Below are 23,599 nucleotides of genomic sequence, written 5' to 3'. Positions count from 1 at the left end.
TGTAGGAAGGAGGAAACACCTGACAACACTCTTGTACCCTCTTCTTGCAGATGAATGGAATATCATTGATTAGGTCCATAAAGAGCTGTTTCCAGCCCATTGTGACAGAATGCAGGCAGCTGTTTTCTGTCTTTGAGGGTGGACGGGGCAGTAAAATTAAATGTTCTTGAAGATTCCACTCTTAAAAAAAAAAAAAAAAAAAGGGAGCGGGTTAATCAGGGGATTTGTGAAATACAGCTTACCCAGATATGAAGAAGAGCTCTGTGTAAGCTCAAAAGCTTGTCTCTCTCACCAAAAGAAGTTGGTCCAATAAAAGATATTGCCTTGCCCACCTTGTCTCTAGTGTCTGGGACCAGCATGACTACAACAATACTTCGATAGTGTTCTTTTACATCAAATTTGGCAGTATACAGAGAGAATTCATGATTGCAACTCACCTTGCAAAGAAGACTAGCACTGTCATGAGAAATAGACAAATGCTTTATGATTGATCAGGAAGTGATAGATCAGCTCTGCCTCATCAGGTTACAACAAATATTATGTTGTTATAACAATCCATGGCCCACTAATGCCTCTTTTTGTCCTGTGATTGTGGTGGTTATTAGCAGGCCACTTCACCTTGAATGGTCCCTTAGAATATATGTTAACTGCTTATGTTAAACAATCTGTTTCACCTTCTATTCAGCTGTGACACTCTGAGTAACTTTCCAAGACCTGAAGAAGAGCTCTTTGTAGCTCGAAAGCTTGTCTCTCTCACCAACAGAAGTCAGTTCAATAAAAAATATTATCTAACCCATCTTGTCTTATCAGATTTCTTTAATGTCCCAACTTCCTTATTGTTAAACACACTCGCTCTCTCTGTCTCATATCTATAGATGAGCTATACTTTGGGGGTTGTAAGTAAATATGAGCCTAGAACAGTAGAGAGAAGACAACTCTGATGGCCAGTCTCAGATCAAATTTTTCATAAAATGTTACCACTTTCACTGGATGTCATTGTAGTCTTATACCAGATAATTACATTTTGAGGGAGATGTGAATTAGAATAAATGTAAAATACCCAAAAGAGAATTTTGAAATCTAAAGATTATTTGAAAAGGAATGTGAAATGTTTGGTTTTTTTATTTTAAAAAATGTCTCTTTAATGGAAAAATGGATGGCTTAAAAGAAAAAAAAAATCAATGCAGCCTTATAACCTGCAATGGACTATATATTGATTGAAATGTGTGGGTTCTCATTTTAATTACTCTTTGCTGCTGTGGTTGATTATTATCTTTGTATTGATTGATTTTTAGAAAGAAGAAGAAGAAGCTTGGAATTAATACCTCTAACTGCCCGGATGGTTATGACACATCTAGTAAATCACTTAAGTCACTATCCCCTCAGTGGCGGACCTGCCATTCTTCACAGCCTTATTAGTGAGAATCATGACAACTTTTATGTGGAATCTTCTGAGCTCTCTTCAGAAGTCTTCAAAAGTCCAAACTTGCAGTTGTTTGTATTTAATGACAGTACTCTTATATCTTACCTTCAAATTCCTGCAGAAACAACCGTGGATACTGAGCCAGCAGGAGCCCTCTCAGATGTAAGAGTAATTGTCAGAGATATCTCAGGGAAATATTCTTGGGATGGCACAATATTGTACGGACCTTTGGAAGGCTGTCTAGCACGTCAGACTGGAAATAATTCATTTGTGGTTTTGGGCAGTCATGAAGGGCAATTTGAGGCCCAGACAGAGTTCTCTCAAACAGAAGGAGGAGAGGATGCTCTTGACGAATTGCTGGAAAAGATTGGTAATACTAGTCCTGAATGCCTTTTACATCCACAGCTAAAATTAAATGAGCCATCACCACCACCATTTGGTATGAGCCATGATCAAGAGAATGAGATCATAGAAGCCATAATAAGGCAGAGTGCCCAAGAAAAAGAGCATGTACATAAATGCAGCTCCGATTTTGATATGAAAGTAGCCAGTGAAGAAGAACCAAGTTCTGCTGAACCACAAGCACCATTTTATTTCTGTAGGCTGTTGCTAAACGACTTAGGAATGAATTCTTGGGATAGAAGGTAAGAATGTATCTATGAATGTATGTTTGTAATGCTGCTGCCATCTCAAAAAACTGAAGAATTCTTCAGTTTCCCTGTGCTATACTGCCACAATTGTGATTTACAAACATGCTCATGCTGGAGTCCCCTTGATATTAATCAGATGGAGCCACTGGCATAGCATTCTCGAAGAGAATGGTCCCTGGGTCTGAAATAGCCCAATTTGATTAGCTTCAGGGTAGACTGCAAAATACCTTTGTTTCCCCAAATATTGGAAAAGAGAGAGAATTGTGAGGTTGGTTAGTAGTTGGGAAAAGAGCATTTTTCAGTCTTTACTTTGTTTTGCTGGTTGGGGGTCTATAGAACAGAACTGATGCAGTTTAGTCGTAATGCTTGGAATTTTTATATGTACATTTTAAGTCATCCTTTTATTTAGCTGTGTGAATTGTAAAACTTGTGTCATATATTCTGTGATATATTTTCCCTTAAATCTTTGTTTTATGTATCTATAGAAAAAGCTTTCATCTACTTAAGAAAAATTCTAAATTATTGAGAGAATTGAAAAATCTAGACTCCCGTCAATGGTAAGTGAAACTTACTCAATAGTTCTAATGTTAAAGGCCAAATTTTCAAGAGAGGGCACCACAAAACTAATCATTCCCAGAAGAAGTTACCTGTGTTAGCAATGCAAATACTTATTGGGTATTCAATTCAGTTTTTTGAGTTTTTTATGAGAGAACCTTGATAGTCAGTAAATCAGCCTACTACTGTTTTCCCCATGCTGTCAGTCCATTTGGGTGACACCCTCTTCACAAGTTGGAAATGAAAAGGTTTCTTGGGTTTGTTTTTTTTTTAACTGGAATGAGCAAATTCCTTTTGGTGTCACTATGTATGAGATTAAATACAAGTAGCAGAAATATGACTCCTTAAACAAAAATCCTGTTTTCATGTCAGTGTCCATAATGACATAGGTGAAAGGAACTACTGTAACTGTATATTAGCCAAAGAATATTTTCCCAAAGAAGAATTTTCTTCAAAATGATTCATATGACAATAGCAGTCCTCTAAAGAGCAAGCTCAAACCCATCTCTTTAGAACTAGGCAATGGCAGAATAGAGTTCTGAATGTTGTGTACTATTTGCCATTCCTTAAAGTGTGATTTTTTTTTTCTTTGAAAAGTGACTGTAAAGATAGCATTGTGGGGCATTATTGTGTCCCAATAATTTTTCATAACAAATATGCTCAGTTTACCCCAGAAAAACCCTTTTTTACACACCTGGGTTCATCAAATTCAGCTTGGGTTCTGAAAGGCCATAAACGTTTTTTTTTCCTTCTACATCAGTAATTAAGATTCTACAGGCCAAATTATGCCCTCATTAACACCTGGGCAACTCCATTGTCTTCCGTGAGGCTGCACAGTAACTGCACACCGCAGCATAGTAACTCTAGCTCAGGAACCAATCCATGCAACAAACCTCGATGCCAGCTCTGCCCACATATCTACACCAGTGACACCATCACAGGACCTAACCAGATCAGCCACACCATCACCGGTTCATTCACCTGCACGTCCACCAATGTAATATACGCCATCATATGCCAGCAATGCCCCTCTGCTATATACATCGGCCAAACTGGACAGTCTCTACGGAAAAGGATAAATGGACACAAATCAGATATTAGGAATGGCAATATACAAAAACACGTAGGAGAACTCCCTGGCCACACAGTAGCAGATCTTAAGGTAGCCATCCTGCAGCAAAAAAAACTTCAGGACCAGACTTCAAAGAGAAACTGCTGAGCTTCAGTTCATCGGCAAATTTGACACCATCAGCTCAGGATTAAACAAAGACTGTGAATGGCGTGCCAACTACAAAACCAGTTTCTCCTCCCTTGGTTTTCACACCTCAACTGCTAGAACAGGGCCTCATCCTCCCTGATTGAACTAACCTCATTATCTCTAGCTTGCTTCTTGCTTGCATATATATACCTGCCCCTAGAAATTTCCACTACATGCATTCGACGAAGTGGGTATTCACCGACGACAGCTCGTGCTCCAAAATGTCTGTTAGTCTATAAGGTGCCACAGGATTCTTTGCTGCTCTAACCCTGTAATTGTAATTAGGTAATCAAGTTTTTGCTGATGCACAAGAAGAATAGAATTCAGTCCCCCCCTTCACACCCCAATGGTGTTGACTCTTCAGTGTAATCAGAAGTAAAATGATAAAAATTAGCTTTTGCCACTGAAGTAGGGTGATATAACTGTATTTCTGCAAGAAGCAGAGCTGTGAGTAAAATGGCATGATTTTTACGTAGTCACATTTCAGAGTACACTACTCTTAATTTGAAGAAAAATTAATTGAACTAACAAGTTCTTCAAGTGATGGTCCCTATGTATATTCTACATGTATACACATGCATGCCATGCGCCCAAGTCCGGAAGTTCTTCAAAGCAGTGTCCATTGGTCCATACATGTCCAGTAGCTCTCCTTGTGCTCTTGATCAGTGTTATAAAAGGCAGTGAGGGTTAATGCCTCTCCAGTTCCTTCTTACTGCCACATGGCCAGAGTCGGACTTTTGTCCTCCTTCACTTAGTTGTATAATCTATTTGTATATAGTTATATTCTTAGACTAGCAGTAAAAAAGTTATAGTATAGTATTGAGTATTTCTTTCTCTCCAGTTTGGGAACCCCTCCCCAATCCGGGACTATGCCCCAAAGTACTGCGATTCAAAAGTTGTGTCTCCTGCCCTTGATCTTTCTCTATCTGTCATGAACATCAACAGTGCCTGTGCTGTTTGGGTGAGGTGCATATCTCTACAAAGTGCAATATTTACTGCTTCTTCCCACCCAGAACTCAAGAAGCCTTGAAGCTTCTTCTACAGAAGCTCCTGATGGAGAAGGCTATGGGGCCCCTCTCCGATCCAGACCAGGGAGACTGGCCTCACCCACCTAGCATGTGTCTTGGAGTGGCGCTGTCAACATCTAAACCCAAGGACTCTTCTTCTCGGGCTCCTCCTGAGAGTAGAGGGCACTCTTATGAGTGCAAAGACAGATCCCTGTTGAGGACTGTCCATAAGAAATGCATTTCATCCTCAAAGCAGTCTGGGTTGTGTTGAGATGTCGCAAGCGGAACCTAAGGAGCCAGCTCCAATGAAGACCCTCAGATATGAGGGCAAGATACACAAAAAGAAAGGTCTGCCAATTCTGTCGGTTACCCTGGTACCGAAGCATAAGGATGGACACTTGCCAGTTCCATCTGAGTGCTGCTCCAAATCCATCTTCGGTACCACCTCGTCCATCTAAAGACTGTCCAATTGTTGTTGATGCATTGGATCCATCAGGCTTAACTGCAAGAACCCATCAGACACCAGGGCATACCAAGACTTATATAATATCGGAGGATATATTCCTCCTTATCCTCAATCTCCACTTTTTTCTGGCCCAGCCCTCCTAAAGCAGGGATTCGCAACCTTTTTCTTTCTGAGCGCCCCACCCCCGCCTCTAACATGCAATAAAAACTCCACAGCCCACCAATGCCACAACAACTGCTTTTCTGCATACAAAAGCCAGGGACAGCCCGGCATTAGGAGATAGCAAGTAGGGCAGTTGCCTGCGACCCCATGTCACAGGGGCCCCAACAAAGCTACATTGCTCAGGCTTCAGCCCCGGGTGGTGGGGCTCAGGGCCCCAGGTGGCGGGGCTTCATCTTTCTGCCCTGGGCTCCAGCGAGTCTAATTCTGATCTTGCTTCGTGGACCCCCTGAAACCTGCTCATGCCCCCCATAGGGGGCCCTGGACCCCTGGTGTAGAACCACGGTCCTAAAGGATATCCTTACTCAGGAGGAGGACCTTACATCACTGTCCCAGGAGCTCTCTCACCTCCAACTGCCAGGAATGCCCTGGTACTGATGGCATTGTCACTACCAATGCAGCTGTTCTTGGAGCTGAATCAGATGAGATGGCCACACCATTATCTCCATAGAGGCACTCGAGCCCTGATAGACAGTCAAAGGGTTAAGCTCACCATTCTGCCTTGTACAACTTCCCCAGGGATTGCTGATACTGATTTCCTTGGGGTCCCCTGAAACTGACTGATCCCTCTTTCTAGCCTTTATTGGGATCCATTGAATTTTTATGTAAGGTGTCCTAGCCCCTCTCAGGAGTTGTACTGCTTCTCTCCTTCTCACCAGCCAGTTCTGTCAGTGTAGGAGGAGGAAGAGGTGGAACCAAATCCGCAGGTACCAACAGTTCCAATGGGTGCCTCTTCATTATCTCCAGATGAAGCAGTCACTCCTTCACCAAATGACCATTGCCATTACCAGGAGCTGTTACAAAGAGTGGCCAGTTACCTACAGATCCCTTTAGAGGCAGTCCAGGACCCTCAACACGAGCTCTTGGACATCTTAGTCGCAAGGACCAAGTAAGGTGACTAGCCATCAATGAGACCATATTAGAACCAGGTAGTACAGTATGGCGCACCCCAGCATCCTGTGCCCCGACACCAAAAAGAACCGAGAGAAGGTATTTTGTTCCTGCAAAAGGGGCTGAATTCTTATTCTCCCATCCTGCCCCTAACTCACTGCTGGTACAGGCAGCTAGGTCATGCTATCAAAGGAGCCACTTTAGTAAATAAAGGCTCTAAGGGATGGGACTTCTTGGGGAGAAAGGTCTTCTGCTCCTCAGGCCTGCAATTTCCTTAGCTAGCTATCTAGCTTTGTTAGCAAAATAAGATTTTAATACTTGTTCCAGGCTTGTGGACTTCACAGACAAGCTTCCCACAGAGGACAGGGCCCAGTTTCAGTCTCTTGTAGATGAGGGGAAGCTAGTGGCATCGGTATCCTTGCAGGCTGCAATGGATGAAGCAGACATGGCTTCCAGAAGTTTGGTCACTGGTCTAGACATGAGGAGGGACTCCTGGCTGCAATTATCAGGGTTTTCTAGAGAGGTCCAAAACACCATCCAGGACCTCCCCTTTTGAATCTCTTTAATGAGAGAACAAGTCTCAGCACTCATTAAAAGTCTTGAAATTGACTCTGTGTTCCCTGGGGATTTATACTCCGATCCTCAAGAGGAAATACCAGAGGCTACTGTACAGACCGAGGCCACATCTCCTCATGCACCTTATTATCAGAGCAGAACTGCAAAACCACACAAATGGCAGAAGATTGACGGACCTTGCTTCTCAGCCTCTGCTACTGACATAACCTCTACTCAGTCTCAACCACAAGCCAAGGATGTCTTTATTCATACTAGTCAAGACATGTGTATCACCACTGATGCCAGCCACCTCGTCCCATTACTATTGGGGGGCCATCTTGCATTCTTCGCCCACCAGTGGAATAAGATCACTACAAACAGTTGTGATCTGGAGAGTATTCACAAGGGGTAGTCCATAGAGTTTCTCTCTTTCCCATCTCACACACCCCTTCGGGGACCATTCTCATGAGGTAATTCTTCAACAGGAAGCTGAATCCCTCTTAGGCTGAGAGACAATAGCACACATCCTGCCTCATTACTATGGGAGAGGATTTTACTCCCTGTATTTCCTAATTCCAAAAAAGGACAGAGGGTGGAGACCCATCTCGGACCTTCAGCAACTCAACATCTTTATTTGAAAACTGAAGTTCTTGATGATTACATTGGCAGGTAAGGAGAAGCAGCTGGCTGCAGCTGTATGGGTATGAGGAGGAGGAGCTCAGCCACTGCTTCCTCCCTCCCTGGGCTGCTAAGACACACAGAGATTTGGGTAGGGGCATGCTTGTCCCTCTTTGTGCACACTCCTGATGGTGGAAGTTCCCTTCGGCCCTTCCACCCCCAGGGCTACCATTGTGATAGATGCCTTTCTTCTGAGGTGAGGTGCTCACCAGGACGACAACACTGCTCAGGGTACCTAGACCACACAAGAGGCCAGACTACATATAAACTTACTGGAACTGAGAATGGTTTGCTTTGCGTGCAAGGCCTTTCTTGCTTCAGATCCTGTTGGATTGTGGTAAGAGGAGGAACTGGAGAGACGTCAATACATACTTTCTCATACCTTTGGGTGGGAGCATGAGAGCTACTGTGTATGCATGGACCAACAGGCATTGCTTTGAAGAACTTTCAGACTTGGGCGTTTGGTGCGCACGTGTGCCCCATGCATGGACTACGGTTAGGGACACATCTCAAAGAACCTCCAGTTACAGTAAGTAACCTCCACATTTTAAAATGAACTTAGGTTTCTTGTTACCTCTAATTGCAGCCGTGAAACTCACAAGATTGCAGTGTTTTACATTGCAGAAGGACAAGAGGACAAATGCTCAATATTGTCCAATGCAAGAGGAAGCCAAGCATATGAAGATTTTGTTGCAGGATTGGGCTGGGAGGTAATAATAACAAATATAGGCAAACTTCAAATGTATTAGTAGGGATGTTGAAATCAACATTTTAAGAATGTGTAAATTATACATTAGTTACACACATTTAAATTTTCAAAACTGAAGAAATAATTTAAACTTACATACTGCATGATATTTGGCATAAGTTCATTTAAAAAAATGCTGAGCAATATACAAAGCAGAATCCTGACAGTCATTATGTTAAGCACTCCCTGCCAAATGTAAACTGAAATATTTTAGAAAATAGTTTCTAAAAAAAGGAGGCTAAAAGTACTAATTTCAATTACATTTATTTTTTATATATGTGTATATTCATAGTTTATTCAGTTGTGAAATATTTCTTACCATCAGATGTTTCAGGGGGCTGCGCTGAAGGGAGCAACCTGAATGCAACTTTCCATCAACTTTTTAAGAAAGAAAGAAAGAAATTTGCTTTAAATTATTGGAGGAATTACTGTTGGAGCAGCTTGTGTTACATTTGACATGTTTCAGAACAAAACAAGTTTTCTCCTGTATCCCATAGCTCAGTCCAGACAGTGGTTTATTGTTTTTCCTCCTATCTGCAGATGGAGATGGAGAAACAAAATAATATTCTAATAGCTGCCCTTTGAAAGGCTAGTTTGAGCTCAGCTAAACCAGTTCATTTTCCATCTACAGCCATGTCTGGATCAATTCTGGTTTTAGCTATTTGTAATTTATTTTTATCTTCCATTTGTTCTGAGATGGTTTGTTTTCCATTGGAGGTATAAATGGGCTAGTGGAGAACATTTCCACTGGAAAATGGTTCCAGTTATTTTCTTCTGTTCTGTCATTTGCACCACAGAACACTATATGGAAAAACTGTCCACCATTTATGGGAACTTCATTATACCCTATTCTAGGTTCTCCCATTTCCCTTCCTAGATTTTCACAAACAGGAACCCCATTTGTCAGATCACTGAATCCTGAAAAGAAATTTCTCTATTTTAGGTAACACAGCTTAAATTGAATCCCTTTCTTGTGTCCAAAGACTTACTTGAATGATATATTAATCAGGAGAGGCTGAAAACCTGCTGATTGTTGGGACAGTGACCCAAGTCCCACCAGAGAGGATATCATGTGGTTTTTGTAGTATCCAAAGTTTCATTGGGGTTCTGAACTCCTTCTCCTGGCTGGTTCTTTCCTCATCTCATGACTGAAGTCAGTGATTCCAGCAGTGAACCTGGAAGTGTGTCTGTATGCCCTGGATCTCCAGAATATAAATTGATACACTCCCGTTATCTGTTTCTCTACATTTTTGTCTTGTGGTCAATATTAATAGGTCAATAAAGCCCTAGAGTTTGGTCTAGCCATTGACCCCCAGACTTCCATCAAAGTGATGATGATGATGATGTTAGCTGTTACTCATTAGCGGGAGAACCTCGTTACACATCTTTCTGTGGAAGACCTACTCATCTGAGTTACATTCTGAGACCAGATATTCCAAGAGGTATTGTCTGATCCTTACTATAATCCTAGCGTGAAGTTACATAGTCCAAGAAATCCTTTACCCCTCCCTGACTCAGTAGTCGCTGTGGCAAGCTGTTCTTCCTAAAGCCTTGAGTCAGTAGGCTTTCAGAGATCAGATTTCTGCTCTTGCAGAGGCCTACTTCAAAGTTCATGTTGCTTTGCCTAGAAAGCTTGCATACTACAGAGACTAGCACTCAATAAACAACCTCAATAAATAGATCCATCTATTAGTGGGCTCACTTCCACAAGTACTCTCTCCAGCTCTGACTTATGAGATTTCTGTACCCATTAGAGCTGCTACTCTCTTTCACTAGACCTGAACTTATCCCTGAGCTGTTGACTGTGAAAGGGTATTTTCTATTATGGGTCATCTGTAGCTTCTTGACCTGTACTGCTCACTTTTGTCACAAAGTAGTATAAGGCTGCCTGATTAAATCAGAGAGCTCATAATTGTCTGGGAACTAAGGACCTGATTTTCAGAGGTGTTGAGAACCCACTGATCCAGCGGAGTTGCATGAGAGCTGTGGATGCTTAGCACCTCTGAAACTAAGGCCACTGGCCGGTGTAGTTTGTCCTTCTTCATTTCAGCTGTGATCTAAAAGGCAGAGTGGTGAAGATAAACATGACCATGGTCACTTGCATTTTCACATAGTCTCAAAAAAAGAATTGCAGAGCAGACTGGCTATGCCTCTGTCAGATCCATTAAGGGGAACCACAGATCTAGGTATTCTCCTTATATGACAGCTATGGGCATTTGCCCCACAGGGACCTAAATATTATACCAGAAAATGGGAAGGTACAGAAGCTCCTCTTCTGCTGTCCACCTTTTGAATGAGGATGATGCTCTTGAGGTTGATGCCTTGTACCACCTACATGCCACATGTAGTACATCTTTTCTCTTTCCCTGCTAATAGAAAAGTTACATTAGAAGGTGTTGAGATCCTAGGCCAGTGGCATCCCAGTATTCTTCATTTGATCCAGGGCACTTTGATGCAATATACCACTTCATCCATTCAGGATGCTGCAGCTGGAAGTATACCTTCCAGCTCAAATAGACAGACGTGTTAGCACAGCTGAGCTAGAGTGCTAAAAGTAGCAACAAGAAAGGCCAGTGGAGTCTCACCCAGGAGTGATCCTATTCCATAAAGGAAATTATGGTCAGAAAATTACTCTCCAAAAATGGAATCCTCTTTTCAACAGAGCTGCTCCATGTGTTTAGTCTTACTCTCCTTGCTTCAGTGAGAAAAGTACATTTTTACAGCTCTTTAATCTTGTTAGCCCTGCAGAGTCACTGCAGCGATGAGAAGAGTGAGCTGGATTCTGTTCTGGATCACACATCATCAAGAGGATTGTTAATTAAGGTCCAACTGCGTGGCCATAGTCTGTCCTCATGTGCACTGTGCAATCCTACTGAGGTGCAACTGAAGGCAGAATTTGACCTAGGGGATCCATAATGCTAGTGATAATGCATGAAACAGTAAAAAGAACCTAGCTTAACTTTCAGCTCAGAGGCCGAGTCTGCATGGCTAACAGAAAAAAACAACTTTCAACATGTAAGGTAAGCAAACTTGAACCGTTTCCTTTTAGATCAGAACCAAAGGCAGTAAGACAATAAACAAGCCAAGGCTCTGCTTCCTTCCCAACTGTTTATACTCTTTTCTATCTGAACCTGGTCTTATATGCCCTCCTGTGTTTTCTCTGCAAGCCTGTAAGACAAGTCTCCAAAAGATTCTCCACCTTTCAGACAATTTTTCTAGAGGCCAATAGTTAGCTAAGAGAATGGAAGACCTTCAGGTCCTTCCCTTCGAAGATCTTTACTGAATCTTTAATCAAAATGCAATGATAACCAAATTGGCCCCTCACTAATTCCTTTCTCATGTTCCTTTCCCTGGCAGACTGGCTGAAGCGAGTCCTTCCTTTTCTCTGTTCCTTTCTAAATAATGAGAGTTACTGCATACCTTTAATGTAAAGAAGAAACTGGGGGTCAGGCTTAAAAAAGACCTAGAAGCAGTCATCTGACCTTTTGTTCATCTTATAGCAGTAGAGGGAGTTGAAGGACTTAATTGCCAGATACACCTCTGAGTCATTCTCTCACCTCTGTGGTCTAAAGCAGGTATCACCTTCCAGCCATCAGAGCCCACTCTAACAGGGCTTTAGCCGTCTCACAGGCAGAAAGATGCTTTCCTTTTAGAACTCTGCAGAACTGTAAACCTAGGCATTCCTACATCATTTCTTTTGCCACTGCCAGTTTGGCATGCCTGCAGGGAAGCCATGTATTATGTGGTCTGTTGACTGTTGTAACAGTAATGCCTATAGTGATATTGCCATTAAAGTTCCCACTGTCTGCACTGACCCATAGTATAGAAGAGAAAACAGATAGTTCTATTGCTCGAATTTTAGCTTCTCTTTTTAATGGGTCAGTCCAGATTGCTGAGCTGTGGAGTGGAAATTCAGACTCCCCTTTGCCCTTTAAAGTGGGGTTTTATAGTTCTAAAGGTTTTCTAAGACTGCAGCAGTAGTGAGCATCTATGCTTTTAGATATTTATATTTTTTTACTAAATCGTAATGGCAACCACACTTAGTGAGAGAGGTTCTTCTTTTACCTGTGGTTTCCCTGTTTGTGTTTTCTCCATATTGGACATTGATTTTTCATTAAGGGTACATGGGTGTGGTTCGCTACTCTGAGGTTTCTTGAACTGCTTTGCTCAAACAGAATTAGCCAGAATGAAGGAGCCTAGTGTTAAAGAATTATTTTGATCCCTCTTGTCATTTGCTACTAGAAAGATATAATACCAATTGGGGCTTACAGATACAGAAACAGAAAGCTGGTGTGTCCTAAAATGTTCTACAAAGACCCCCCACACGCAGAAAATTAAAGCCTTAACACTTTAAATATATTACCCCCCCCCACAGACACCCCCGTTGATCATCTATGCTATAATATCCTTTACATGTGGCTCAGTAAGGAGAAGGTTTTTTCCTTATTGTTTTCCCTTTTATGTCAATCAGGTTGATCTTTCAACACATTGTGGATTTATGGGTGGTCTGCAACGTAATGGCAGCACAGGACAAACAGCACCGTATCATGCTACCTCTACTGTGGAAGTCATTTTTCATGTTTCCACAAGAATGCCGTCAGATTCAGATGATTCACTGACCAAAAAGGTAACTCATTTATATCATTTACTATGATACTCATTTTTAAGATATTAAGTACGTTATTTTGAAATACAGGAGTTACTCTTCATATGCTCAAATCAAAACTTGAATGGAACATAAATTGTACTATGTATACAAGCCCCTCTTTATTCTGCAGCACATGGGAGTTAAATTTGGCAGCTAGATCCCTCAAATTAAGTGCCTTGTGAACATTGGATTCTGCATTTCCATGGCAGCATCAAATACCATTATTACTAATAATAATAGCAATCATTTTATTTCATTTGCCTCACTTCCAAAACCTTCAGAGTTCAGTACAGTAGAATAAAAACACATGCAATATAATGTGATCAAATATCATTCTCTTAAAATACAAACATGGATGAATAAATGAGCGATCGAGTCTAATAAAGGAAAAGAAAAGGAGTGAAAGAAAACTGATGAGTTATAGTAGCAAAAATCACCAACCGACTTCAATTTAAAACCATAATTGGATCATTCACAATCCAGACAAGCAATCTCAGCTCCAAAGGATGGCCAGAACCTAGACAGGAACCAACTCAGAATTTTGTTGATATCCAGCTACTTTTTTGTTTACGATTGAACAGTAACTGGCGGGCATTTCAGAATTCAGAGATATTTTGGACAGGAGGCAAACTTCTGCGTGGTTTAAGGATGTCGGCACACTACCCTCATAAAGTGAATTGTTAAGTTCTATCAATAATGGCACCATAGCTACCTCATTTGCTTTAAAATACGGTTGTGCCCTGAGAATTAACTGTTAATTGTCATTGTGAGGTGCCATATTCATTGACATGTTGATTTCTATATCACATTTGCTTAGTTAACATTAAAAAGATGGAATTTCTGACTACCAGCTCTGCAAACTCATCCTGTTTTTGTTACTCAAGCTGTGTCTTTTCCTTTTCCCATAATACTTGTAATAAAGATCCTGCAGGTCTTCATTCACACCTATGCAATCTCATTGCCTTCAGATCATATCTTCACTGGGGTCTGTGAGATTTGGTTCTAGCAATGATAATAGATATAAAATAAGGTTCACAGTGAAACCAATGAGCTGATGGTTTGAGCCCGAGTATCTGTGATATCCAAACCAGCTCCAAAAACAAGGATGAATATACAGCAAGCCCTGTGGGAGCTTTTCTCATCCTCACGGTAAAATCCAAGGTGTCCATTTCTTCAAATCTGACTTGCTGATCCATATGAGCTGATATCAGTATAAACATTGAAATCCCCCAAAACAATAATCCCCTGGAACTCCAACAGGAGTACACAGACCTGCTCAGAGAACTAAGCTATGAAATCCCACATTTAGAGGTCTATATGCCAAAGGGACCAGATAGGGCTATGTACTTGAATGAACATGTCCATGTGACTCTCTTGTGCCGCTCAATCAGAAGAAAAATGTTATAGTTCCCCTCACACACAACATTTTTTCAGTACATGAATCAATACCTGACCGGAACAAATCATGAAAAGATTGGGTTTATCGTGTCAGCCAGCCAGGAGTGAGAAAGAGAGAGATGCGAGATCTGGGTGATACTTTCAAATAAGATCATGACATGTATCTGCCATATTCACAATGGGACTGATGTTACCCATCCAAATGTTCATATAGGAGGAATCCATGGCCTGGTCTACACTACGACTTTAAGTCGAATTTAGCAGCATTACCTCAATTTAACCCTAGACTCGTCCACACAATAAAGCCCTTTTTTTCAACTTAAAGGGCTCTTTAAATCTGTTTCTTTACTCCACCTCCAATGAGGGGATTAGCATTGAAATCGGCCTTGCCGGGTCGAATTTGGGGTAGTGTGGACGCAATTTGACGGTATTGGCCTCCAGGAGCTATCCCAGAGTTCTCCATTGTGACCGCTCTAGACAGCGCTCTCAACTCAGATGCACTGGCCAGGTAGACAGGAAAAGGCCCGTGAACTTTTGAATTTCATTTCCTGTTTGGCCAGCGTGGCAAGCTGATCAGCGCAGGTGATCATGCAGAGCTCATCAGCATTATGTGGACATTGCCGGGGCACATTGCCTGGCCTGCACTTCGTAAGAAGTCTGTGACCATGTCTATGTCCTCATCACTCTCGTCACCGCGCTGCCGTCACCTCCTTGCCTGGCTTTGCGCAAAACAATTGTCTGCCATTGCGCTGATGGAGGGAGAGGCGACTGACAACGTGGCTTACAGGGAATTAAAATCAACAAAAGGGGTGATTTTGCATCAGGGAGAAACACAAACAACTGACGCACAGAATGACCCCCTCAAGGATTGAACTCAAAATCCTGGGTTTAGCAGACCGTTGAGTTCACAAAACAAATCGGATCAATTTCTTGTTTTGATCCACTTCATCTGTCTTTTACATCTTAGGCTGGCAGCAGACGGTGCAGTACAACTGCTAGCCATCGTCATCTCCTGGGTGCTTGGCAGAAGATGGGAATGACCTGGCTGAGTCACTCCTATGTCTGCCCAGGCGCCCCGACCGACCTCACCAAGGTCGGCTAAAAGAGCACCCAGGAATACGATGACGATGGCTACCAATCATAATGCACCATCTGCTGCCAAAAGGCAATGAGCTGCTGCTGTGTAGCAATGCAGTCCCACATCTGCCAGCACCCAGGAGACGTAGGGTGACAGTGAGCTGAGCAGGCTCCATGCTTGCCGTGGTATGGTGTCTGCTCAGGTAACCCAGGAAAAAAGGTGCGAACGATTGTCTGCCGTTGCTTTCACAGAGGGAGGGAAGGAGAGAGGGGACCTGATGACATGTAACCAGAATCACCCGCGACACTGTTTTTGTCCCATCGGGCATTGGGATCTCAACCCAGAATTCCAATGGGCAGCGGGGACTGAGGAACTGTGGGATAGCTACCCACAGTGCAATGCTCCAGAAGTCGATGCTAGCCTCGGTACCGCCGACTTAATGCACTTAGAGCATTTTGGGGGTGGGGAGACACAATCGACTGTATAAAAATGATTTCTAAAAAAACGACTTCTATAAATTCGACCTAATTTTGTAGTGTAGACATACCCCATGTTTCCATCTTAAATCAGTGGAGAAGAATGCCAAGACCACAAGGAGTTTTATACTCCTTTTTCTACTCCTTCCTTTCCCTGTCATAACTTCCCAACAGGAGTTGAGAAAGAGAAGAGAGATGTATATATTGTGGCATTAAAATCTCATGTTTTTGAGTTGTTTTCATTCATTTGATGCTGCTACAGAAATATCCAATGCTATTTAAAAAAACAAAAAACTTGTATAATGGAGAGGCGAGAATCATAGTGTGCTGCCACTCAAGGATGAGAGAAGGGTAGCAGTCTCTTTCTCTCTTTCCCTCTGCTTCCACCAGGCAGATTCTCAATGACACTTTATTCTGCGTGAAATCTGGTGACTCGTAGGCCAGTAACTCTATTTTCATATCTGTATTCTTTGCTCTATTCTTTCTGCTTGTCTCCAGGCAGAAGAATCAAAGTGCTGATCATCTTACTTATGTTGCAAATCCAAGAGAATAACAGACAGTCTTACCTCTGCTGGCCAAGGAAGCATCCTGTGAATTCTGCAGTTGTACAGTGGGCTGTATATTCTATGGTTGTGGAATTACAGTCTGATGCAGTAACTCCACCTAAATATTTCGTTGTGGTGTTTTATTTTTTATTAGGCACAATGGGATGCATCCACTTCTGGTGTAAAATTCACTAAAATTAGTGCACGTCCATCAAGGATGAATTTGGCCGCGTAATTCTATAGACTACAATAATACAACTATTTTTTCCTCTACATATTTTTGTATGGCCTACATTTTAAAAATCAAGTTTCCTATTAAAAATGTTGTTGCTGTTTTTAAAATAAATACTGCAACTCCAAATAATATTAAAAGACTTGGCCCTGGAAAAAAAGCTTTCCTGCTGACATAATCAAAATTCAGCTGGTACCTTTTCCAGCAGTAAGATTTAGCATCATTAGTGTTAAAACTTTTATCAGATATCTCACAGCTAGAATAAAAATCAATCTCAGTAACAGCACCCTACAGTTCCTTGTCTTAGTCTAACTAAATTGTACCTAACAGTTTAAAAATGAGCTGCAAAATTTCAAAGTGATTTATTCCATCTTCTCCCATTGTCATAGTAGAGCATTTTCAATTCAGAAATCTGGTTGCAACCCTATACTGAACTCTTGCTCCTTCGCTTCAGAAATTTGTTAGCTCTAGCTAGATTAGATTTTTAGCAGCTAATCTAACAGCTGTAGGGGTTTGCAAAGTGGGGACAGAGCTGTGCTATTGGATTTGTCCAATTCATTTGACTCCAGGACTATAATTGCACTTATGTCTTACAAGGCTTTTATAGCCTAAGGCTGGCCAGCAGCAGAAAAACAAATTGGCAGTGATACAGTAAGAGTGAAAGGGAATGAAAGGCACACATTATCAGTCTCCAGGCAGCGCTGTTCTGGCAGGAAGTTTCTTGGTTAATTTACAAATAAAACTTAGATTTTAGGATGGGCTCACTGTCAGACAAACAATGGGGATGTCAGACCTGACTGTTACTTAGTTAAAGTAGCAGCCATGCCTACCCAAAAGCAGGAATTCTTCAATCAAACAGACGACTCCTTTCTGGAGCCAGCTGGCTAAGTAATGCAATTAGTAGGAAAAGGAGGTCAGACTATTAGGTGTGTACCATGACCAGTGTCAGCAGTGGCGTGTTGCCTGGCAGGCAGCATGCAGACTAGCTAAAGCAGAGTGCCTTTAAAACTATTTACTCAAGTGAGTGAGTGGAAGCGGCGTGCAACTAGCCTCAGAACATGGAGTTGTTTTTGTAAGGCTTGAAAAATGAGCATTTATGCTGTAACTGACAAGTACATTCTGAAGCACATATTCTAGCTGAGGGAGTGCAGCCGAGACATGATTAATGATGGCATAATTCAAATTAGAGGCTATAAATTGACCAAAGTTATATGTATATTCATGGTTTGATCTAATTGAGACATTAAGGAAATGACTGTACTTGAACAAATGTGTGTAAATTTCATTCACATTATTAAAGTTGTCTTAATGTGCAGTTTATAAATTAATACTAATCTATGAAGTTTTGAGAAGGAAAATGCAAACAACTGCAAGAGCTTCCTTCCTTGGATATTTGCTAATGTACATCTCCAGTACCTTTCAGAGCAGGGCTCAATTTAAAATGACAATCTACTTATTTGTCTTATTTTCCAGTTGTTTTATCTTTTTCATGGTCAGTTGGTTGGTTTTTTCAAACTGTGTATATTGGAGGAGAGAGGACTCATCACTTTTGCTCTAAATTATCCATTTATTTGCTTATTTGGCCATACCCAAAACTGTCCCTTTTTTGTTTAGTTTATGCTCAGAAGCTTTAGATATATCACACACACAATCCAAAATATTTTTTTTTCAGTGATCCAAATAAGAAGTCTACAGTAATTGTAATATGGTTTTACTATTCCTTGTCATTGACAATGTAACAATGTTTTAGCAAAACACAAAAGCTGATCTTTAAAAAAAACCAACAGTATTATAATGATATAATCAATATTGTCAGAATTCACTGAAAATTGAGTGAAATCATTTCCTCCCTTGATTTACAAGACTATGTCCTCTCCTGGTTCCCCTCCTAACTCTCTCTAATCTCTCCTGCAGCATGTCCTTCCTCATCTGCCCTCTAATTTTCTGTGGGGCTTCCACAGGCCTCTGTCCTAGGGCCCCTTCTCTTCTGCCTGTACATTTCATCTCTGGGTAATCTCATCCACGAACACAAATTTAACAACCAGGCCAGCAACTCACAGATTTACATCTCTACTCCATATTGTCTTCTGTCCAAAATAAAGCCTCCGTCTGCCTCTCTGACATCTCATGAATATCTAGATAAACGTGGCTAAAACAGAGCTCCTAATCTTCCTCCTCCAACATCTTCCCTACCATCTCCTTTCTCTATCGCTGTGGACAACACCACCATTGTGCCTATCAGGCAGGCCATAACCTGAGTGTCACCTTCGTTTCCGATCTCTCTCTGGGTCCTCATAGCCAAGCTATATCTAAATCTCTAAGATATGGCCTTTGTACATCCGCTAAAGCTCTCGCCCAAACTCTCATCATCTTGCACCTTGATTAATGCAACATTCTTTTTTCTGACCTTGACAAATGCAATCTTTCCCCATTCATATCCTTCAGAATGCTGCTGCTAAGGTCTTTTTCCTAGCCCATCACTTTGACAATGTCAACTCTCTCTTTGAATCCCCCCCGGGCTCCCCTTTTTCTGTTGAATCAAACATAAACTGCTTGTCTTCACCTTCAAGGCCTTCTTAGTAAATTCCCACCCTCCTTATCTCTCATTCACTACTGAGCTGTCGATGTTTGCCTCTGCTTGGCCCATGATGCCAGTCTCCACTGCCCACTTGTTAAATTTTCAAACAGGCACCTTTGTGCTTTCTCCCTTGTTTCCCCATGTGTTTCGAAGGCATTTGGCATAAACATCTACAAAGCTACCTTATTACCCACCTTCAGATCCCCCCTCAAAATTCTCCTTTGCAATGATGTGTACAAAAAACTTGACAATGGTTAAGCTGTTGGTGTGGAGAAACAACTGCCTGTCATGCTGACCAATACTATCTCATTGTTTACTTGTATTCCCATCTGTCTATATCGATCTGTTGGTTTTTGTCTTGTACACTAGATTGTAAGTCTCTGGGGGTGGGGACTGTCTTGTTGTTCTTTGTATAGTGCCTAACACAATGTGGTCTATGGCTAGGGCTCCTAGGCACTATTGTAGTACAAATAATAATACTGATCAAGGAGATAAGAAATATTATGATAAATGGTCTTTTATGCTTTAAAAGCGATTATCATTCTAATGTAAAGCAAATGCATGTTTCTGGCATGTTACTTTGGGCTGCGATTGATGAAGCAGAATGTAGCCTTGCGAGTCCTTGGATGGGTAACGTCTCAGAGAATCCTAGGAGCTATAGGAAGTGAGGTTCATGATTCAGTAGGTGTCTGTCTGTCTTCTAAATGAGTATCAAACTGATGCCAAAAGCATTGTACTGAGGAGCGCTATGCTGCTGAAGAGAGAGATCTTTCAGAAAAGACATAAAACCAAGGCTCCAATCATGTGTGATCATTAAGTATGCCATTGTGGTTTTCGCAAGAAGTAGGGGCATAAGCTATTGTTTCCTGGCTAAATGGCAACTAGCGAAATTACATTCTTTTGGCTTAATTTCCTCCTGTTTTGGATGTTCTCTTGTACCTAAGTCCTACTACAAAATATGGTGTTGCTGATTCAGAATGGCTACTATGTTAGCACTCTAGAAGTGGCTATATTTCAGACGTAGGTGGAGCAATCACTGTAATGTTTGTAAAGTATTTTGGGATTCTTCAGAATGAGAAGTGCTGATAAATATAAGAAATCATTGGTTGAAGAATTAATATGATTAAAAAAGATGTTCCTTTTTAAAAAATGTTTTTCTCACTGCTTTCTATACACCTGAAGATGCTGTTTATCCTTCCAAAATACTCTGAGGCAGAACATTATAGGAGGCATTTCTTCATAACTTTGTATCTCACAATTAAATGAATGTGCTTGTGTTCTCCTGTGCATTTTCCTGTGTGGTTGGGTAATCTATGTAGAGGGTGTTCTGTGAACTCATATGTTATTTATTGAAATTCAAGCAAAGCAGGTTTTTAATTTGTTGCAAAGCTACTACTAGAACTCTGTCTTAACTCCAAGCCTATATTTGATGAGTTGGGTTATATATATTAATCCTCATTTACACTGAGTTGCACTTCCAAAAATAATCCCATTGAACTGTTTTCAAAAATGCTGCTCAGTGAGTACAAGTGGCCTAATTGGGCCCTTACCGTTGTTCAGCTAGTAAACTAATATATTAACGCACCACACTCCCTTCCACATTCCTTTTAACTTTTTACCTTACAATATTACCTTATCTTTTACCTTTTTACTTTACAATAGTTACAATATTCACACATTATGGTTATTTTTATCTCAGTCATCAGATATCATCAGATATTCACACATTATGGTTATTTTTATCTCAGTCATCAGATATCATCAGATATTCACACATTATGGTTTATTTTTATCTGTCATCAGATATCATTAGTTAATAATGAAATGCTCGTAGCCATGGACACGATAGTGAGAAAGTTAATTTACGCTAATCTGTATTGGTCGAGGGGAAAAAAATACGTCGTGTAGTGTTTACACATTTCAAAACTGCGGAATGAGGGACTGATGATCACTTGTTTTGTAGATAAGATTGAAATGGATTTTTCATTTGTATGTATAAATTAGAGAAATAAATTCAGCAACTTGTCTGTATCAAGTAAAATCAAATAATGAGCTGTGAACTTGAGTTATTGTATAACAGGTCTTATGTCCTAAGCAAAGGTACTGTTGTTAGCATTCTGATCCTCGCAATGTTGTTTTGCAGCTTTGATAGAAATCCTTTACTGTTAAAAATTACCATCCAATTCTAGTATCGGGGGTAGCCGTGTTAGTCTGGATCTGTAAAAGCAGCAGAGAGTCCTGCTGCAGTCTACGTGCATCCGACGAAGTGGGTATTCACCCACGAAAGCTCATGCTCCAATACGTCTGTTAGTCTATAAGGTGCCATAGGACTCTTTGCTGCATCCAGTTCTAGTAGAGTGAAATTCATCACTATACAGAAGGCCAGAACAAGGCCTATGCATCACTTTAATCACCAGCTTTATCTATTTTAAGGTTTAAATGGAATTTAAGTATTGCACAGGTCTTCTGCTGGCCCTCTGCACAAGGGTAAATATCACCTTTAATAATAGATATAATGTCAAGGTAAAGTGTATAGCAGAAGCAGTCTATTGTGGATGCTCAATATGTAATTTTCAAATGACTTTACCTTTGTTAAATAACAAACATTTTTTTCCTCACAAAGAAAAGGCACTACTATTTAATAAGGACTATTCCTATACTACGTTTCAAGTTTAAACTTCAGACATATTTTATGTTTTTTTAAAAAGCTAATTTTTCTCCCATTCTGTCATAACTCAAAACTACTTCAGAGATTTTGCTCACATTTTCAAAACAGAGTTTGCCTTCTGACACAGATATAGCACAGTACGTGTCAGTCCCAAAAGTGAATCTTTCAGATGCCTGAGAAAATAGGATATGTGGAGCCACAATGGAAAGTGTGAAATGGAAACCTGAATCATAGCAGTTGCTATCACTGTGAAAGCTATAATATTTTAACTGAATTAAAATGTTCTGCTAATTAACATTTTGATCTAATAAGCCAGGTTAGCACAGAAATCTGTATATATACCGTATATGTACACCTCATGCAAGTTGATAATTTGATAATTACTTAATCAAACCATTAAATAACACTGTGTTTTGAATAAGGCAAATTATTTAGTTGCTTTTAATTCCAACAAGCATAGAAAAAGCAATATTTTAACCTTTTCTGTAATGAAATATTTCTACTATCAAGCATTGTAATTCAATTTGTAAGTCATGACCCCTTATAAACTGTTGTTATCACTGATTAATAAAGAGCCAATTTGCCATTGCAGCTTCGTCACTTGGGAAATGATGAGGTTCACATCGTCTGGTCTGAGCACACCAGGAACTACCGCAGGGGTATTATACCAACAGATTTTGGAGATGTTTTAATTATTATTTATCCAATGAAGAATCACATGTTTTTCATAGAGATAATGAAGAAACCAGAGGTATGTTTTGACTACTTTGTGTCCATCATAAACATTGTTCAAATGACCAACAATTCTTGTGTAGTTTAAAGGAAACTTTATTCTGAAAATTTAATCTGGGGAGAGATTTAAATGGCTAGTTCTGAATTTAAGAACATATTCATATTACATGAATGCTTAGCATTTGGGGCAGCCTTTCAAAATTCTAAAAATGTGGGAGAAGAAATATTTTTTTAAACAATGGCAAAGATCGATTTAAACTAATAAAAGCAAGGGAATTTAGAGTTCAGGCTTTCACTTGGCATTAATTCACCCCATCATGCTTAGCTACTGCTGCACATAAGGTACTGTATATACCCTCAAACAGTGTCTGAGACCTCTGCAGTAATCTGACTCACTGGGAAGATTTAAGGATTCCTTGTTTTTGTGTGACATGTCAAACAATTTGTTTTTGTAAGACTTGTTTTAATTCCTTTTCTGTTTTTGTCAACAATTTAAAATAGTGTAACTTTTTTCAGCTTCCTTGTAAATGTGGATTTCAATCTCAAAGCAAAAGCAACCAATGTCTAAAAAGTTGTATACATAAATATGGGATTTTTATGTTTTAAAATGCTGAGAGTGTGTGTGTGTGTGTGTGCGCGCGCGCATCTGTGTAAATTTTGGTTCTAATATATTTGATATGTTAGCTTTTCAAGGCAACATTTATTTTATAAAAGTAACTGTAGTCCACAATATCGTCTCCTTCATACATAAAGGATGATATTTGTCTTGGAGCACTGCCAAGTGCAGAAATGAT

The 23,599-nt window shown here is 40.5% G+C and overlaps 1 protein-coding gene across 2 annotated transcripts in view; it reads left to right on the top strand.

The window, feature by feature from the left end:
* RALGAPA2 (Ral GTPase activating protein catalytic alpha subunit 2) overlaps positions 1 to 23,599 on the top strand; it is a 317,151-nt gene that overhangs the window by 186,012 nt on the left and 107,540 nt on the right. For both annotated transcript variants that reach the window (XM_030558122.1, XM_030558121.1), the window contains 5 exons: positions 1,296 to 2,067; positions 2,559 to 2,630; positions 8,289 to 8,412; positions 12,922 to 13,077; positions 22,666 to 22,824. In XM_030558122.1, coding sequence (XP_030413982.1) covers positions 1,296 to 2,067; positions 2,559 to 2,630; positions 8,289 to 8,412; positions 12,922 to 13,077; positions 22,666 to 22,824 — 1,283 coding nt within the window. The remainder of the gene's footprint in view (positions 1 to 1,295; positions 2,068 to 2,558; positions 2,631 to 8,288; positions 8,413 to 12,921; positions 13,078 to 22,665; positions 22,825 to 23,599) is intronic.

Source organism: Gopherus evgoodei, chromosome 3, assembly GCF_007399415.2.
Source record: "Gopherus evgoodei ecotype Sinaloan lineage chromosome 3, rGopEvg1_v1.p, whole genome shotgun sequence".
In the NCBI taxonomy this organism is placed as follows: domain Eukaryota; kingdom Metazoa; phylum Chordata; order Testudines; family Testudinidae; genus Gopherus; species Gopherus evgoodei.
The sequence above is the reverse complement of the archived record's forward strand: the minus strand, read 5'-3'. Positions and strand labels throughout refer to the sequence as shown.